Consider the following 17,083-nt stretch of genomic DNA (forward strand, 5'->3'; position numbering starts at 1 on the left):
TCTAAACTGAAAAGTAAAAAACCCTAGTTTGAAAAAAAAAAATTGTTTATTCCAATTCCATGACATCCGCATCGATGTCTGAAAAGCTTTTTATTATTTTTGTAATTTAAAATGGGTTGAAAATGAAATAAAAGTCACAGTAGTGGATGTGAAAACGTGAAAAATATTATAAAAAGAAAAACTAAGATGTGATCATGGCTGCATCTAAGACATTATTAGTCATAACATTTTGGCTTCGATGCACAATAGTTTATGGATACGAGTTTATATCACAATATCCTAAAATCCAAAATGAGACATTCCACTTTAATCATCTTGCCGTTGATAGAGTCAGCGGCCAGGTATACGTAGGTTCAGTGAACTCCCTTCATCAGCTTAGCCCTGATCTGAAGCCGATACATGTTGTTCAGACCGGACCTAAACTCGATAATCCTATATGCCATGCCAGTGGTTGCCCTTCGACGGACGTCCAAACAACATGGACCGACAACGTGAATAAGATTCTAGTGATCGATCAAGAAGCGAGAATCGTGATAGCTTGCGGATCAGTGGCACAGGGTTCATGTTATAAGTATAAGCTGGGAGATCTTTCGGCGGAGCCTGAGTTTGTGGCTGAGAGTGTTGCAGCGAACGACGCGGAAGCCTCTACTTACGCGTTCATTGGTCCCGAAAGATACAACTCCTGGGACCGCTCTAATGTGCTGTATGTAGGAACTACGTTTACAAACAACGGAGAGTACAGACACGATGTTCCCGCAATATCCAGCAGAGATCTCATGTCGCTTCAGCTGGCCCAGTTTACTTTCTCGAAGCAAAGTTTAATACAAATAGATGTTAAATACAGGGACAATTTTCTAGTGCAATATGTTTACGGATTTAACGCTAGTGACTATGCTTATTTTCTTATTATACAGAAACACTCTCATCTTGCTGGCAATGAAGAGCTAGGATATGTGTCTCGTTTAGCCCGCACCTGTGTTAATGATGACAACTACAACAGCTATACAGAGGTGACTTTGGAGTGTAATGTCCGAGAAGAAAATAGTGGTAAGAGTGAAATTGTCAATTATAATTTAGTTCAAGATGCAAAAATAGCAAAGGCTGGTGTTAATTTAGCTACACAGTTTGGAGTAGAGACTGGTGATCCTGTACTTGTAGTATCATTTAGTCCATCCAAAGGAATCACTAACGAACCTATTCCAAAATCAGCCATTTGTGTATATTCATTACAAGAAATAGAAATTAAGTTTAATGAAAATGTTCATATGTGTTTCAATGGTAGCACTAAGGCTCGTAATATGGGTTATATTTCAGGCATGATATCTGATGGTAAATGTCCGAGTGTCGGCTCCACTGGTAACATTCTTAATTTTTGTGAGGTAGGCCTTAAAATAAGTGGTCTTTATCCCATCAAAGCTATGTCTGTCATACATTGGAATGATACTTTGATCACTTCCATTACTATGTCTGTGACTGGGTTACATACTGTAGCATTTCTAGGTACCAATGATGGGACTTTGAAGAAAGTATTAATAGATGCTGAAAAAGCATTACAGTATTCTAGTGAGGCTTTACTTCCTGGTCAGAAAATTTTACCTGACACCACATTATCACCTTACGGCAAAACACTTTATATTTTGGCAAAAAATACAATAGTACAGATTCCCACTGAAAAATGTGCAGAACAAGGCAACTGTTCATCTTGCCTAGAATCAAATGATCCTCACTGTGGATGGTGCTCTCTAGAAAAACGGTGTACAGTCCAAAGTATGTGTCAAAAGGGTACACAAAGTGCACCCAGGTGGCTGTCTCAGTACACAGGACAGCAATGCATTGATTTTGAACAAATTCAACCTGATAGAATATCAATGTCTGAAGTGACTACTGTCCAATTAATTATTAGAACTTTACCAGAACTTCCATTTGGAGCCAAATATAAATGTGTCTTTGGAAATGCCCCCCCTATAGATGCAGCAGTGACATCAACGGGCTTGGCATGTCCTACACCTGATATTAAACACAGGCCTAAAATAACTCAAAACCAAGACCACATTTATGTACCCCTTTCTGTTCACTCGTCGGAAACAAATAAGGATTTTGTTTCCCGTAACTTTGCATTTTATGATTGTTCAAAGCACATTACATGTCATACATGCATAATGAGTGAGTGGGCTTGCAATTGGTGTATTTATGATAATAAATGTACTCATGATATATCTGTATGCCAGAGGACCATTATAAGTGGTGAAAATAATCCAACTAAACTACTCAATCATGGAATCGGTCACTGCCCTAGAATTAGGCAATACAAGAAACCAATCTTGTTGCCTAACAATGTACCAAAAGAATTAGAGCTAGAAGTTGAAAACTTGCCACATTTACAACCTGGGCACACAGGATTTCAATGTATTGTCAGTATTGAGTTAGCTAACATGATTTTACCAGCGAGAGTTGAATCTAACCATTTTATTGTATGTGACAAAACAATGTACTCATATGAGGAAGATGTGGGAGAATATAACATAAGTGTTAAAGTTTTTTGGAATCATAAACATTATATAGATACAATTACAATAACCTTATACAAATGTGAAATTCTTGGCTCTCACAGGGACCATGCTGACTGTTCTCTTTGTATTACAAGAAATTCAGTTTATCAGTGCACTTGGTGTGGCAATTCATGTTCTTATAGTGAATCTTGTTTGGAAAATCCTGTGACAGAATGTCCTAAACCTCGAATTGACATGATTAAACCTCTGAGTGGACCTATAGAAGGTGGAACTTTAGTTACCATTGAAGGTAGCAATTTGGGTTTGAGGGTTGAAGAAGTAACTGGAAAAGTGAGGATTGGAGATGTACTTTGTGATATTGTAGACTTTGAAGTATCTGTTAGCATAACTTGTAAAACCGGTCCATCCAATGGTTCAGTAGTTGCTCCAGTTATAGTTGAAAATGATGCAGGTTATACTGAATCTTCTGTATTATTCAGTTACAAAAATATTAAACTGCAAGGTATTTATCCATCCTTAGGTCCTGTTTCAGGAGGTACACAATTAGCTATTGGTGGGCAACATCTTAATATTGGATCAGCTATTTCAGCATATTTGGATGAACTATCATGTTCTGTAAACACAACTCAGACATCAAATAGTAGATTAATATGCATTACCCCTAAAGCTAATGCACCTCGTATTATTCATACATTGACAGTATCTATAGATAATGCAAATCGAACTTTGTATGGAGACCTTTTTAATTACACAGCAGACCCAACAATCATGGAGATAAAACCGTTAAAAAGTTTTGTATCTGGTGGAAGAATGATAACAGTTCATGGTACAAATTTGCATACAATTCAGAAACCACTTATGAAATTATATTATGCTAATGAACAGATCCCTGTCAACGCCACAGCTTGTGCGGTACTAAATTCGAATCAAATGGAATGTCCCAGCCCGGCTGTGAATAAAAAATATCATGATATATTACAAGCAACTAAGTCCCAGACAAATACACCACAAATAGCTATGAAAGTAGGTTTTGTGATGGATAATGTAGAGACAATGCATGATTTAGAAAAATATTTCAATCCACCCAGAACTCATATGGTATTTGTTGAAGATCCTCATGTTTATCATTTTCCAAATCGAATAAAATCCTACAAAGGTGATCCTTTAGTTATAGAAGGTGAAAACCTAATCAGAGCAAGTGATGAATCAGATGTAATTGTCACTATCGGTACCCAGCCATGCAATGTCACAAGTCTAACCATGCAACAGTTGCTCTGTACGCCACCTGAAGTACAACCTCCTAATACTGACGAGAACGGTTTTCAAATTACGGATATTAATTTACCCCTAGTAGTCGTAAAAATAGGCAGAAATTTACGATTTCCGATTGGATATTTACATTACGAATTACTTAGAAATTATAACTTCCCACCAGAGGCCATAGCAGGGATTGCAGCAGGAACCTTCTTTTTAGTTCTTATATTCATGATAGTTTTAGTTATGTATCGAAGGCGAAGTACAAAGGCAGAACGGGAGTATAAAAGAATACAAATTCAGATGGACACGTTGGAAAGTAATGTAAGACTAGAATGTAAGTTGGCTTTTGCAGAACTTCAAACTGATATGTCTGATTTGGCAGCAGATTTGGAACATTCAGGCATTCCAACCTTAGATCATGTAAATTACGTGATGAAAGTATTCTTCCCTGGCGTATCTGACCATCCCATATTAAATGTTCAGCGTCAATTTATAAATACGCCTCGGACTAATTATGATGCAGCCATGGTTCAATTTGAACAGCTATTGAATAATAAATGTTTCCTTCTGTCATTTATAGACACATTAGAAGCCCAAAAATCTTTCAATATACGAGATAAAGTTAATGTAGCTTCTCTATTGATGGTGATTTTAATGGGCAAAATGGAATATGCTACAGATATTCTGAAGTCACTACTTTTACGTCTTATTGACAAATCAGTGTGCACCAAACATCCTCAGCTAATGCTGAGAAGAACTGAAAGTGTTGTTGAAAAAATGCTTACAAACTGGATGGCATTATGTATGTATTACTACCTAAAGGAGTATGCCGGTTCGTCACTATTTTTGCTGTTCAAGGCAATCAAACACCAGATTGAAAAGGGTGTTGTAGATGCTATAACCCATGAAGCTCGATATTCTTTGTCTGAAGAAAAGCTTTTGAAAGAACAGATAGATTATCAAGTAGTTACTTTGCATATAGTGCAAGATGATTTTGATGATAAAGTCCAATGTAAAGTTTTAGATTGTGATAGTATATCACAAGTGAAGTCTAAAATACTCGATGCTTTATTTAAAAATACTCCATTTAGTATGAGACCTTCCGTCCACGATGTTGATTTAGAATGGCGACATGGAAGAGGTGGTCATGTCACTCTGCAAGATGAAGATCTCACAACGAAAACTCTTAACGGCTGGCGAAAGTTAAATACGTTAGCTCATTACGGCGTAAAAGAATCTGCGGTTATGTCGTTAATATCGCGGCAAAACGACAGTTTCAACACACCTTATAAGATTCCCTGCAAAAATTGCACAGGAATTTACTGTTCCAATTCTCACATACGCGTTTACAAAAGTGACATTAGTGACCAAAATGTGCACTACTATCATTTAGTTAAACCAATTGAATACCAACATATTGTGAACAAGTCTTCTGAACATAGTCATAAAGCCATTCCAGAGATATTCCTAACTCGCCTCTTATCTACGAAGGGCACAGTCCATAAGTTTGTTGATGACTTTTTTAGCACCATATTAACAGTAAATGAAGTTTTGCCTCCTGCTGTTAAGTGGCTATTTGATCTTTTCGACGATGCAGCCAGGGCACATGGCATTATAAACCCTGAGGTTGTTCATGCCTGGAAGTCAAATAGTTTACCGCTGAGATTTTGGGTAAATCTAATAAAAAATCCTGATTTTATATTTGATATAAATAAAACGGCAACAGTAGATTCCTCTTTATCTGTGATTGCTCAAACTTTTATGGATGCGTGTTCATCTTCGGAGCATCGATTATGTAAAGATTCGCCGTCAAACAAGTTACTTTTTGCAAAAGATTTGCCGACCTATAGGGAAATGGTCATTCATTTTTACCAGGCAGTGTCTCAATTACCTCAAGTATCCGACCAAGAGCTAAGTACTTCTATGCAGCAGCTTTCAGTCGAGCAGTTGAATGAGTTCGATACTCTATCGGCTTTAAAAGAGTTGTACATCTATGTCAGTAAATATAGAGAGCAAATTATATTAGGTCTAGAAAACAAAATGCACTTAGCTCATAAATTAGATAATGTAGCGTGCACTTTGGAAGGCGATCCTTCGGCCGTATGCTGACTATATGATAATTTAAGTTATGATTTAATTGCATTTACATAATTAATTTATACAACACAAATTTTGTACAAAGAGCTTTAATTTATTCTGAAAAATACTCAGATAAACAGATTTGTAAAAAGACTGTAAAATATCAGTTCCGAGACTAGTGTTAAATTAATTAATATTATGTTTCTCAAATGGTTATTATTAGAAATTAAGAATAGGTAATAAGTAAGCACCTCTCAATATGCCACAGTTGGTTTGAACCATTTCCGTCTCATGAACCTAGGTAACGATTGGCTCTGATATTTATTATTTTTCCCAGTGGCCATATTTTACCATGGATGTATCTATAATTTGTAGATTTAAGTTTCAAGCTCTCTAAAAATACCTAAAGACTTGTTTTTACTAATTAGTTCTGGCACTGATATGAATACCTATAATAATGTAAAGTTATTGATGTATGCCGCTGAAATACTTAATATTGATGTGTATTACTTTAAGAAGTTGTATGTGTAAAGAGAAATAGTTTTAAGAAAAATGTTGTGATATTTGTATTTGGAATATTTATAACACTTGATCTTTTTATACCTGCCTATTATTTGATTTGGTCGATAAAAGGTACTACGAACGATCCGCAAGAATCGCAAAGCGCGCACGCAACATATTCTTTCGTATTTACTGAACATGCGAACGCTTGGGTGCGCCAACGAAATGCTGACGATGTCGGTGCTAACTTGACCTCTGATGATGCACTCGATACAGACGACTATTACAGCTGATGTCATTCACGTTTTCAGTAAAATGCGTATTTTAGGCGTCGCGTGTCATCATAACAACACGCGAATAAGCGATCATAGCATGTTCGTGCGAATTTTACTCGTACGAACGCGCGATCACACATTGTAGGTACTGATCTCGAATAGGTGTCCTAAATTATTGGTATTCGCGCGGTGATCGCATATTCGCGTTGTATTAAGACGACGCATTACGTTTCCTGCGGTCGTTTACGTTTAACTTTAGCAATTACTTCTACCTTTTACTTCTTTAAGCAACCCCAAGAGGCCTATTCAGATCAGGCTAGTTAAAATTAAAATTTAAGATTTTTTATGTGGGGGGATACTGGCCTATCTATATTTTTGTTTTTTTTTTAAATTGACTGTAAATTTTAAATTTTTGTTAAGACTCCAAAGATAGAGCGCCATTTTGTTTGAAATTATTGCAAGGCGTTTATTTTATTAAGTTTTGATTATATTCTCAGAATAATATTATTATCATTAATTTATCAAACCACATTCTAGGACACTTTCCTTCTGAAGGTCCGCCAAAAATTAGAAATTAAGAACTGAGTAGATTTGATTTTTATGTAATTTTATATAAATCATAACGCATATTGCATTCGATACAATATATGCACACACTGCCGCAATTTTTATATAATATATTATTGTATTAACAAATCGTATTTGTACTGTCGTTATTTTTATTCTTTACATGCAGTTCAATCTTTACGGTCGGTGTTATTAGATTTCAGATTTCATTGATTGGCCAGTAAAGTGTTCCATATTATCTACCATAAGGATTGAATCACTTTGTCGTAATACGGAATCTCCTGTTCCTACTTTAAAAGCTTCTTAAATATTAATGACTCATTTTTACATTTGCCAAACAGTAAATTGTGTCTAAGGGTGAGATTAATAGAGCACTCTTTGACTCTTGCTTGCACTTTGCTCCGACTTAAGATTGCGTTAAAACGAGGCAGATTTATATAAGAGATATACATCCGTCTCGTTTTAAATCTGTCTTAAGTCTAAGCAAAGTCAAAGTGCGCTCTATACTAGATTCTCACCCTTATTATTTAAGAAGCTTTTAAGGGATGTTTCAGTATTCAGCCGTATTAACTATTATGTACACTATCCGCTTGCCTGAGACTGCTCGACGCTCGTGGGGTAGGTTGCGGGTTACGGGAGGGTGACAGTTACGTCAATTGTTATGTCACTCTCGCAACCCGCGCCCTACTTCACGAGACATCGCAGTAAAATGGCATACCTTAGTGCACTAAAACAGTGTCAAATGATTACTTTTTCTACCCTTTTCTTACTCTTATCTTATCTCCTTGCTGTCCAAAAAAGTTCTCGCTACCTGTTTTAGTACTTACTTTCCTAAACTTCAAAAGACAAATTGTATAATGTTATAGAGTAGGTATGTATGAAATAAAATGTATGGATCTTTAGACATTTTTGAAGAAATGCTATTAATTTTGTGTCGATCTCTTTTGATTGCTCAAGAATCAAGATCAATGTAATTACATTGTATAGTTTTTGAACCACACAATTAAGCACTCGATTGAATATATCCTAATTACATTGGGATGTTTAACCACCGCCGACGAACGAACGCGACCATATATCGGACCCCCTTAGCATCAAACTTGTGATTTTTTTTTGAAGTGTTTGGACCTTATGGTATCTGTTAATGGTACTAGTGGCAACGAATCTTCTCTAAGACCAGGGACAAATGCAGCGGAATTCCGCGTGCAAAATTCTGCTACCATGTGACACATTGAAATGTTAGGGGAGCGGTATACCTAATCTATGCGGACAAAGCGCTGAAGAAAATTCTCTTCGCTCTCCGCTAGGGAAGAATTCCTGGACTATTTATTTATATATTGGCCAAGTGTTAGTGTTATTGAATTGCATCAGTTTGATGCTAGGGGAGAAGGTAGTCGTCCACCAAGTTACATAATTTGTAATTTTGTCACTTTTTCCGAAACGTATGGATACTCGTGTAAATAGTTCGCGATTGGCGATACCTAGTTCAGTGATCGATCGTTCGTGACGGTAGTTCAATGCCCAAGTTAGGCACAACGCGCATTCGCAGAATGGAGTGGAGCCAAGGCCTCTTTCATGATCACAACTAAGCTTTATTAGGTTTTGCGTCTCTTTGGTTTTCGTATACCAATTTCAACTGTATGACCGAGTAAATAAAGCTGAGATTGAGTTATCAGAAAGACTCAGCTCCACTCCATCTATATGCGGCGGCCCTTAAATATTATATGAATTTCATGTTAATAAAGGATGACATTATGATATTCCATCTACAAAATAATTTAAGCTTAGAATATAATTCGTTAGTAATTTAAGACAGCGTAAATTCACCCGTCTCTTAAAATTTTATATAATTGACTTAGAAATACATATACTTATTTATCAAATTTTTTGTAATGATTAATTTAATTATGAATGGAAAAAATGAAACGAATATTGTGTATTATTTCGATCACATTTATTAGGCAATATACATTGTTAGAAAAATTAGCACATTCAAATAATAATTTCCAACATTATCTATCTATTGCTAGTAGCCTCAGACTACAACACATGTCAGATTAGGTACACTACACATTTTTCTGGTATGATCCAGAGACCACAGGTTTTTACATAAATCACTATATTTTTTCAATCCAGATAAAAAGACAATCTCAATTCAAAGTACAGTCTGTTTTTAGATGGCTAAGCAAAATAGAACGTTATCTTACAGCCAAAGTTAATAAATAATAATCAATCCTATCTGTAATCTGTCGATTACTTACATGGCAGTTTTATTAAAAATGGTATGGTATTTTTTGACAAATAACAAAGTTGCTAAGTAACTTATCGATATATTAAAGATATTTCGGCTATTAATCAACAAAGGTTGTAACTTGTTACCTCAAACAAATCTATTTCATCTCATTTGATTTAAAAAAATTACTTATTTTTATTTTCACACATACTTATATATCAATAGCATGATCTTAACTGTAGCTGTACATCCCAGCTATTTAAAAGGCGCAATACAGAGTTTTTCATATAAATGAACACAATCATTAATTCATTATAATAAATGCCCTTTAAAATATAATTTGCAATAGTTCATATTGCATAACAACAATTACTATAGGAAGTGTCTAGACGGCCACAAGCGGTTGTTTGATAATAAAAATTACTAAGCCAGTCTATTAGCTTTTAAAATTTGTACCTTAACGCAAATGCATAGGATTCAATTTTTAATACAACTTAATGTCCATGAGATTCACATTAAAAATACGTGTTACCGGATAATTTTTAGTATCAAATATCCGCTTGTGGCGTTCTAGACACTTATATTATTAATTAATATTACATAATTATATATATATCTCAATTGGACCGGACTTTTCTAATACAACTATCAGGGACCATCCCATCCCAGATCACAGGCCCCCTAGCACCAACCTTGAGACTATCACAGTGCGATCATATTCTTGTTTTTTGGGCTAGATAAAACTGTAATAGTAAAAGAGTGCAAGATAGTCCGATTAGATTGTCGTTTATTATTATCAGTCACATTGTCGCTGTCAAAGATAGGTGCTAGACGTACAAGTATAAAATATTAAAGCGCGCGCAAAACAATAGTCGTGTTCGTTTTGCTTTTTTTTGTACACGATTTGCATATACGCAATTATTAAAATTAGTTTTGCGCGAGAGTCCTTATTTCTGACAAGTGATTTGGATTCAAGTTTAAACAACTGCGCATGCACGAATCACGCATATGCGCACAAGAAAAGCAAACGAACACGACTAATTAATCCAATCTGAACAAGAGGTGTTACTGCGCATTGTACTATACAAAAACAGATCTCTGATGGGCTTGTGTATTTAATCCTTAGTCTATGACTCACGTAAACCGCGATGTTGCAACTTTAGATTGGACTATTTGTTTTGCTGCACTGTAATTCTTCACATTATGACGCTTGCTATTTAAAACTACATGGTGCGTATACATGGCATATACAGAATCATGACTTGTATAGGCAGTGTGTTTTCGAGTAGAGCCGATAAGTAAAGCAGCCCATGGTACTTGAAACTAAAATGTTAATGTTGAGACGTCTAACAACCGACCATATTCTGATACAAAGTGTCAATTTTAACTCCTGGTACGCTCAGGTGCATTATGGATCGGTATAAAAAATAACTGTTATTTAGTATGGCACAACATTTCCAGCGTACTTGTAAATTACGTCAATTTCAGTGATTATCTGTCTTATTGGATGGTCCCGCCCATTTTCCAACTCACATACACGCATGAGATCAGAACTTTCATTGGTCATATTCAGTAAGTACTCTGAGTAAGTAGAAAACTATTTCAAACAAAACAGCTGCACAGATTCCGATACTAAAGAACCCTCAATTTATTGTTACTCCAAATTATACACGACATACAGTAGATTTTAAACATAAAACTTACAATCATAAATAATAAGACTAGAAACATACTTAAAACAGATGACGCGACAAAGCGACGTGGTGTTAGGCTTTGAAAATCATATTTGACTGCACCAAGAATGCGATAAATTCAGTTGATTACTACACTTACGATTATGGGAATGTGATAATCACAATTCACAACATCGTGCTATCCCTCCTGTAGCATCACGTGTTATAAATATGTTTTTGGCTTAATTCGTTTTATTTTAAGACGATCATTATTATCTGTGTATATTCCTCAAAAAAACTAAAGGCGGTGTAATTTGTACGTGCAATTTTCGACTCTTTTTCAATGAACATCTTATTTTTATTCAGTTATGATAGTAGATTTAGCTGTAAAATTCATTTGTATGTCATCAATCATTTATGGTTCTCGTCTATTGATTGAATACATCATTTGCGTTTTGTACTAAGTTCAATATAATCGTTTTGTAACGCTTTTGTACCTCGTACAAACATGCTTCAAATTGATAAATAACATAAGCATAAGCTTAAAACAGCGAAAAACGAAAAAGTTGAACATTGCGTAGTAAACATAGTTAAATAAAGAACAATATGCAACTGTACACAGTCAATTTTAATATCTAATATGACGCGAGGCAGAGGGCAAATTCGGTACAATGTAAGGCTAACATCCTAGCCGAAAATCGCGCGCGAAAGTTTTTTTCGTTTATCTAACATTTCTTTCTATACGACACATCCGGATAAAATTCCGCGCGAGTTTTTGTAATTCGGCTCGCGTCATTCCGCTAATGGCACATTAAAGCTGAATCGAATCCGCACGAGATAAAATCTTCGATCTGAATTGAAAAGGCGCAAAAATATTATTGTGCTCTTATGAGTCATGACAAGACAAAACTTCACCCACAAAACTTCCTAAAACGACAAAATTTCATAAACTAGATCGGATATTTTGTTCGCACTGGCGGACAATGAATGCACGATGCGGTTTACGGTATTTTTTTTATATATTTTTATTTCTTGTAATTGCATTTTCAATTTCTTATTTGATTTTTCTGTCACAAAAACGAACCACGAAATAAGTCTAAAATCATTGAAGATAATTTCAAACTAAACTCACAAAAGTTCTTTCCATACTTAAATACAACAAAAACAAAAGATTAAAGAAATCTATGTGTACTCTTCGCCAAACCATAGCACAGCTATGATATGTTTCATTAAATATTATATTTACTTCTTATTTTTCACATATTCAATAAATACAACATAAACCAAAATAATTTCTAATATAAAATAAATAAATAAATGCAGGTGGCAATGCAAATACATAATGCAAAAGAAAATGCATGAAAACAATTTGTTTATATACATCATAATGCTACTCATCATTATATTACTCATAACAATTGAAACATTGAATAATTTGTGTCTGTGTGAGAACAAACCTGTAAAAACACACACTTACACAAAGTTGATTCATCAAATTAATTGAACAATTTTTTTTTAACTAAGAAATGAACTTAGGTTTTGAAATAAATCATATCAATCATAAATCATTATCAATAAACAAAACGTAAAAATTAACTGTATCACATTCTGGAATTCTTCTTCTTCAAGAAAATTTAAAGGTGCAGGCACACTATTGTGTTGTGCACCTTTTTAACATGTTTGGTACACAACCTAAATCTCAACAAACCATTGTCTATTTTTATAAATATTTAATTTATTCCAATATAAATAAAAACATAGGAACGTGCAGAATGAAATAACATACCAACTTCCTACTTTTTGTGCTCATTAATCTAAAAACTATTTTCTAAATATTAGTCATTTTTAAAATATTGTATCGTTTCATTTACTAGGCACATTCAAATTCGTACGGAACGTACGCAACTTCAGTCATTCGAAAAGGAATGATCATCTTAGGGCTCACATCAGACGGTTCAATAAGCAGACGACGATGAATTATGAATGAACTCAAACATATTATGAAAAATATTCGAAATTCTTTTCAAAAACCATCCAAAATTCAATTAAAAAACATACCCAGTTCCGTTTGTGATTGGTGATCAAAATGGTTAGCGCCCACTGGGATTTTTGGCTCTATCATTTGTATAGGATTACGTAACAGAGAGATCGCTATACCATTTCCATGGATAGGGTATAACGTCTGAATAGATGCGGCGTAAAACGCAGACGTTTTGTAGCTTTCGATCCTAATGATCAAAATATGTGCGAAACTAAACTGAAAAGCAATTAAGTGGACAATGCTAAAAGTATTGTGTGTGCTTTGCCCTTAAAATAAGAATTAAAACATTCTGATACCTACTTCATGTATGGTTCTTCATTGATCTACAATCAGAAATGAAAATTATAAAATAATGAACCATCCAATTCCGCCCCTAATTTATTTGCTCTCCTAATATGAAAAATGAAACTACTTCAACAATAAAATAAACACCCAAACACACAAGCTTAATGTCAAACAATACAACACAATCGTTTAAATGGATTATCATGTATCTACTGTGTGTAGCAAGCAGATACAATTAGACAAAGACAATTACATAACTAAAATAAAACTACTTGAAATTATATTTTGTATGACAACCGTTCTACGGTGATATTTTTTCTGATAAAATTACGCTAAAGTTGAACATGAGAATACTTTAATGGAATTTTACCTCGCCTTTAACGAGTTAACACGTTGCGTATTCGATGAGCTCACCCGCTCTACCGCCGTTGTTTCCCACGCGATACTACAAAACTGCTAGAAAAACCCTCTATATAAAAATATCTTAACTTGATGCCTTTTGTGGAACTTTATCGAGTGGATCTCTGTAGATGATAGTCGCAGATTTGATGAGATCAGGTTCATCGTCGGGTAGCCCGAGATCGGAAGCAGCGTCCGTGGCTGGTTTGGGCGCGCACTTGTGGTGCGCCATGAGAAGCCCGCCCACGAGGGCGGCGAGCGCACGGTCGAGCCACGTCACGGGGTTGGCGTACACCAGACCACCTTCGTAGAAGCCGAGGTGACCGCCGTGTGAAAGCTCTAAAAACATCACGTTGTCGTGCGAGCCTGCAATAAGTATGGATTGAGGAGTTTATGATCATGGTAAGTAATGCACAATATAAAGATATGGTCAGTAAAATATCAATCAATACAATAGTATGCAGCAGTACCTACGAGTAATCACAACTGGGAGACCTATTAGAAAAAAATCAGGCGCCTGGGGATGTCCGCATGGAAGCGAAGCTTTACGCATTTTTGTTGAAAGTAGTTTTTTTGACTGTCCAGTCCGAACCGATCCATAAGTACGAAGAAATGAAGTAAAATTAATGATAAATTGCTATCTCGTGTGTGTCTCGGAGAAGTTAACGCTATGACGTTTTTTCTCATTTTATTCCATAGTGGAAGCCCCCGTAAAAACCTTCGCTTCAAAATAACAGAGAATTTAACTTTTAGATTGAGTTAGTTATTCTGATAAACGTAAGCCTGTATCCATAATAAGCCCTTTGACATCTCTACATTGTGATAATTACAAATTACAATACCTTCCGATTGATGATTACGAAATATCCTTCTTAGAGATATCAACTGCAATTAGCGACATGCACGAAGGTCAACCGCAGCAAATTGCTATCAATTTAAAATAATATGAGTGAGTACTAGGTATATCGGTTCAGGCAACGCAAATACTAATATTAATATTTCATGTTCCTACAATATCATTGTAATTTATTTCAAATGGCAGGAATATCAATACACGGTGCACCTTGAACTTTAGGTCAAGGTGACGAAATTACCTAAATATGCATAATTATTCCATTCTTGACCAAAAACGTACAGTGAGATTATGTAATACTAAATTTCTATGTAAACCAAGATTTCAGGTTTTGCTATTCTGTCGTGCAAAGCAAAATACGCACTAAATATTTACAGCAATAAAAACTTGTTAAATAACATTATACCACATACGATCAAATAATGTTTATTTTGATTCTTTATATGTTGATTGGTAGACAAATCGGTTAAAAGGCCCTTTAATTTTTAATGGATGCGAAAAAATAAAAAATGCGTTTTGGCCTGAAAAAAATCCTGTCTTCCTATATCAAATGCATACAACTCCATCTGTAATCCTAATTGCACACCTGATAATAATTTATAACCATCCAATTCCTGGTGTTTCTGTTATTTTATTTCTCTTTTGTTTCTGTTATTTATTTATTTTGTTGTTTCTGTTATCTTATTTTTTGTTCTTTCTGTTATTTTTTCTGTTGTTTTTGTTATTTTATTGTTTGTTGTTTCTTTTATTTATTTTTTGTTATTTCTGTTATTTTAGTTTTGTAAACATTTTTTAAAAATAGGGTAAAATGTGAAAATTAAATAAATGAGAGAAAAAATATAATATGTATTACGTATACGATATCAGCACGATTTTCCAGTATTAAAGAATTCGTTGCTTGCGGCTCGTCGTATAATGTTAACAGCGAACAGGTCAAAAATTATGATAACAACTGAAAAGTATGATAAACTTTTTACTCACTGACAAATTCTCTTATAATAGGAAGCAAGGGTTCGGGCACAATAGGATCATCTCGAGCGTTAATAAATATCATTGGTGTCTTTATGTTCTTGAGATAGAAAGCCGACGAACTCCATTTATATAATTCTGCTACTGATTCGAATCCGTGAACTCTTCTGTAAACAAAAAAAAATTGGTAGTGTAAATAAAGTTAGCATTTACAATTTAATCAAGCGTAGAAAGATCTACTTGGGTGAAGTGTCATATTGTCCTAAGCATTCATCCAATCAGAACTTTTATAATAATCTGTGATTATAATAAGCACAAGTACTTAAAATTCATAAATTAATCTCGTGTAAAAAAATCCAAGGCCCTAAAGCCGAGAATGATGAAAACATATTTTTTTAAACATTATAATTATAACCATCCTTTTATCCTCTTGGATTTGAGTTTTTAAAAACCCGTGCGAACATTTTATTAGGATAAAAACTAGCCATATCACTCTCTATCCATGCAAAAATCACGTCGATCCATTTCTCCGTTGCGGGGCGATTAAATGACGAACCAACAAACATCTTCATATTATAATATTAGTAGAATTTTATTATTACATCTAACTACCATATTTTTAGGTTTCAGATTCCTTTCAAATTCGGCCATGGCTACTTTGCCGGCAATGCCGTACCTACCGCTAAGAGTATCTAGTTCATTGTCGTGTAGAAGCCAATTAATAGAATAGGTTTGTACTGTACCAAGAAGGTGTATGCCAAGAATCTATCCTGTACCTAATCTAAGGCTTATCCTATCTTAGTACGCAGTATCGTATCGTAGTAGCAATATTGCTAATTCTATTGTACCAATTTCTAAACCAAACTAAATCGAAAAATCTAGTTCTATCCTTTTCTGGAGGGAGCCATATGAAAAGGACACTGATTATTTTCAATTTAGTTTCTGTACAACAGAATTAGCCGCAAACTGCGTTTTTTAGTTTAGATCTAAATTATGAAATTAAAATTCTTGACTCTGACTCATCATGTCATCAACACCCAGTCCAAACGTTTGGACTTAAAAAACTATAATTTCGCGCGCACAGGTTCAGTTTTTCATTTTTACAATGTGAACAAGGTATAAGGCCGGGTATTTTAAAAATTTCCACGGGAGTGAAACCGCGGGCGCTCGCTAGTCTTTCAATAAAACGCGCCGTTTAAAAAAAAATGACAACAGCTCACTAATAATAAATTTATAGCTCCAACTTAGGAATATCATTAATGTTTATCACTGATGGACGTCTACGACTGGACATAGGTCTTCCACACGCTGAGGTCTTCTCCAGCGGCTCCTTACGTCTCGATTAACTTCGTCTGCTGTCTGCCCACCTAGTGGGGGCCATTAATACCATTTTCCATTGCGGACCATATTTTGCTACAAAGGGTAAAGGTAAAATGTAAAG

The 17,083-nt window shown here is 34.9% G+C and overlaps 2 protein-coding genes across 2 annotated transcripts in view; one reads left to right on the top strand and one right to left on the bottom strand.

Moving 5' to 3' along the window:
* On the top strand, positions 1–10,640 carry LOC123868235 (plexin-B). Its single transcript, XM_045910703.1, has one exon. The coding sequence runs from the start codon at positions 195–197 to the stop codon at positions 5,874–5,876; it is 5,682 nt and encodes a 1,893-aa protein (XP_045766659.1). The 5' UTR covers positions 1–194; the 3' UTR covers positions 5,877–10,640.
* LOC123869604 (abhydrolase domain-containing protein 2) overlaps positions 9,127–17,083 on the bottom strand; it is a 20,808-nt gene continuing 12,851 nt past the window's right edge. Inside the window, exons 6-7 of the mRNA XM_045912617.1 lie at positions 15,655–15,809; positions 9,127–14,186 (exon numbers count right to left, since the gene is read on the bottom strand). Of these exons, the coding sequence (XP_045768573.1) occupies positions 13,906–14,186; positions 15,655–15,809 (436 nt within the window). The 3' untranslated portion in view covers positions 9,127–13,905. The remainder of the gene's footprint in view (positions 14,187–15,654; positions 15,810–17,083) is intronic.

Source organism: Maniola jurtina, chromosome 1 (genome assembly GCF_905333055.1).
Source record: "Maniola jurtina chromosome 1, ilManJurt1.1, whole genome shotgun sequence".
Lineage (NCBI taxonomy): Eukaryota > Metazoa > Arthropoda > Insecta > Lepidoptera > Nymphalidae > Maniola > Maniola jurtina.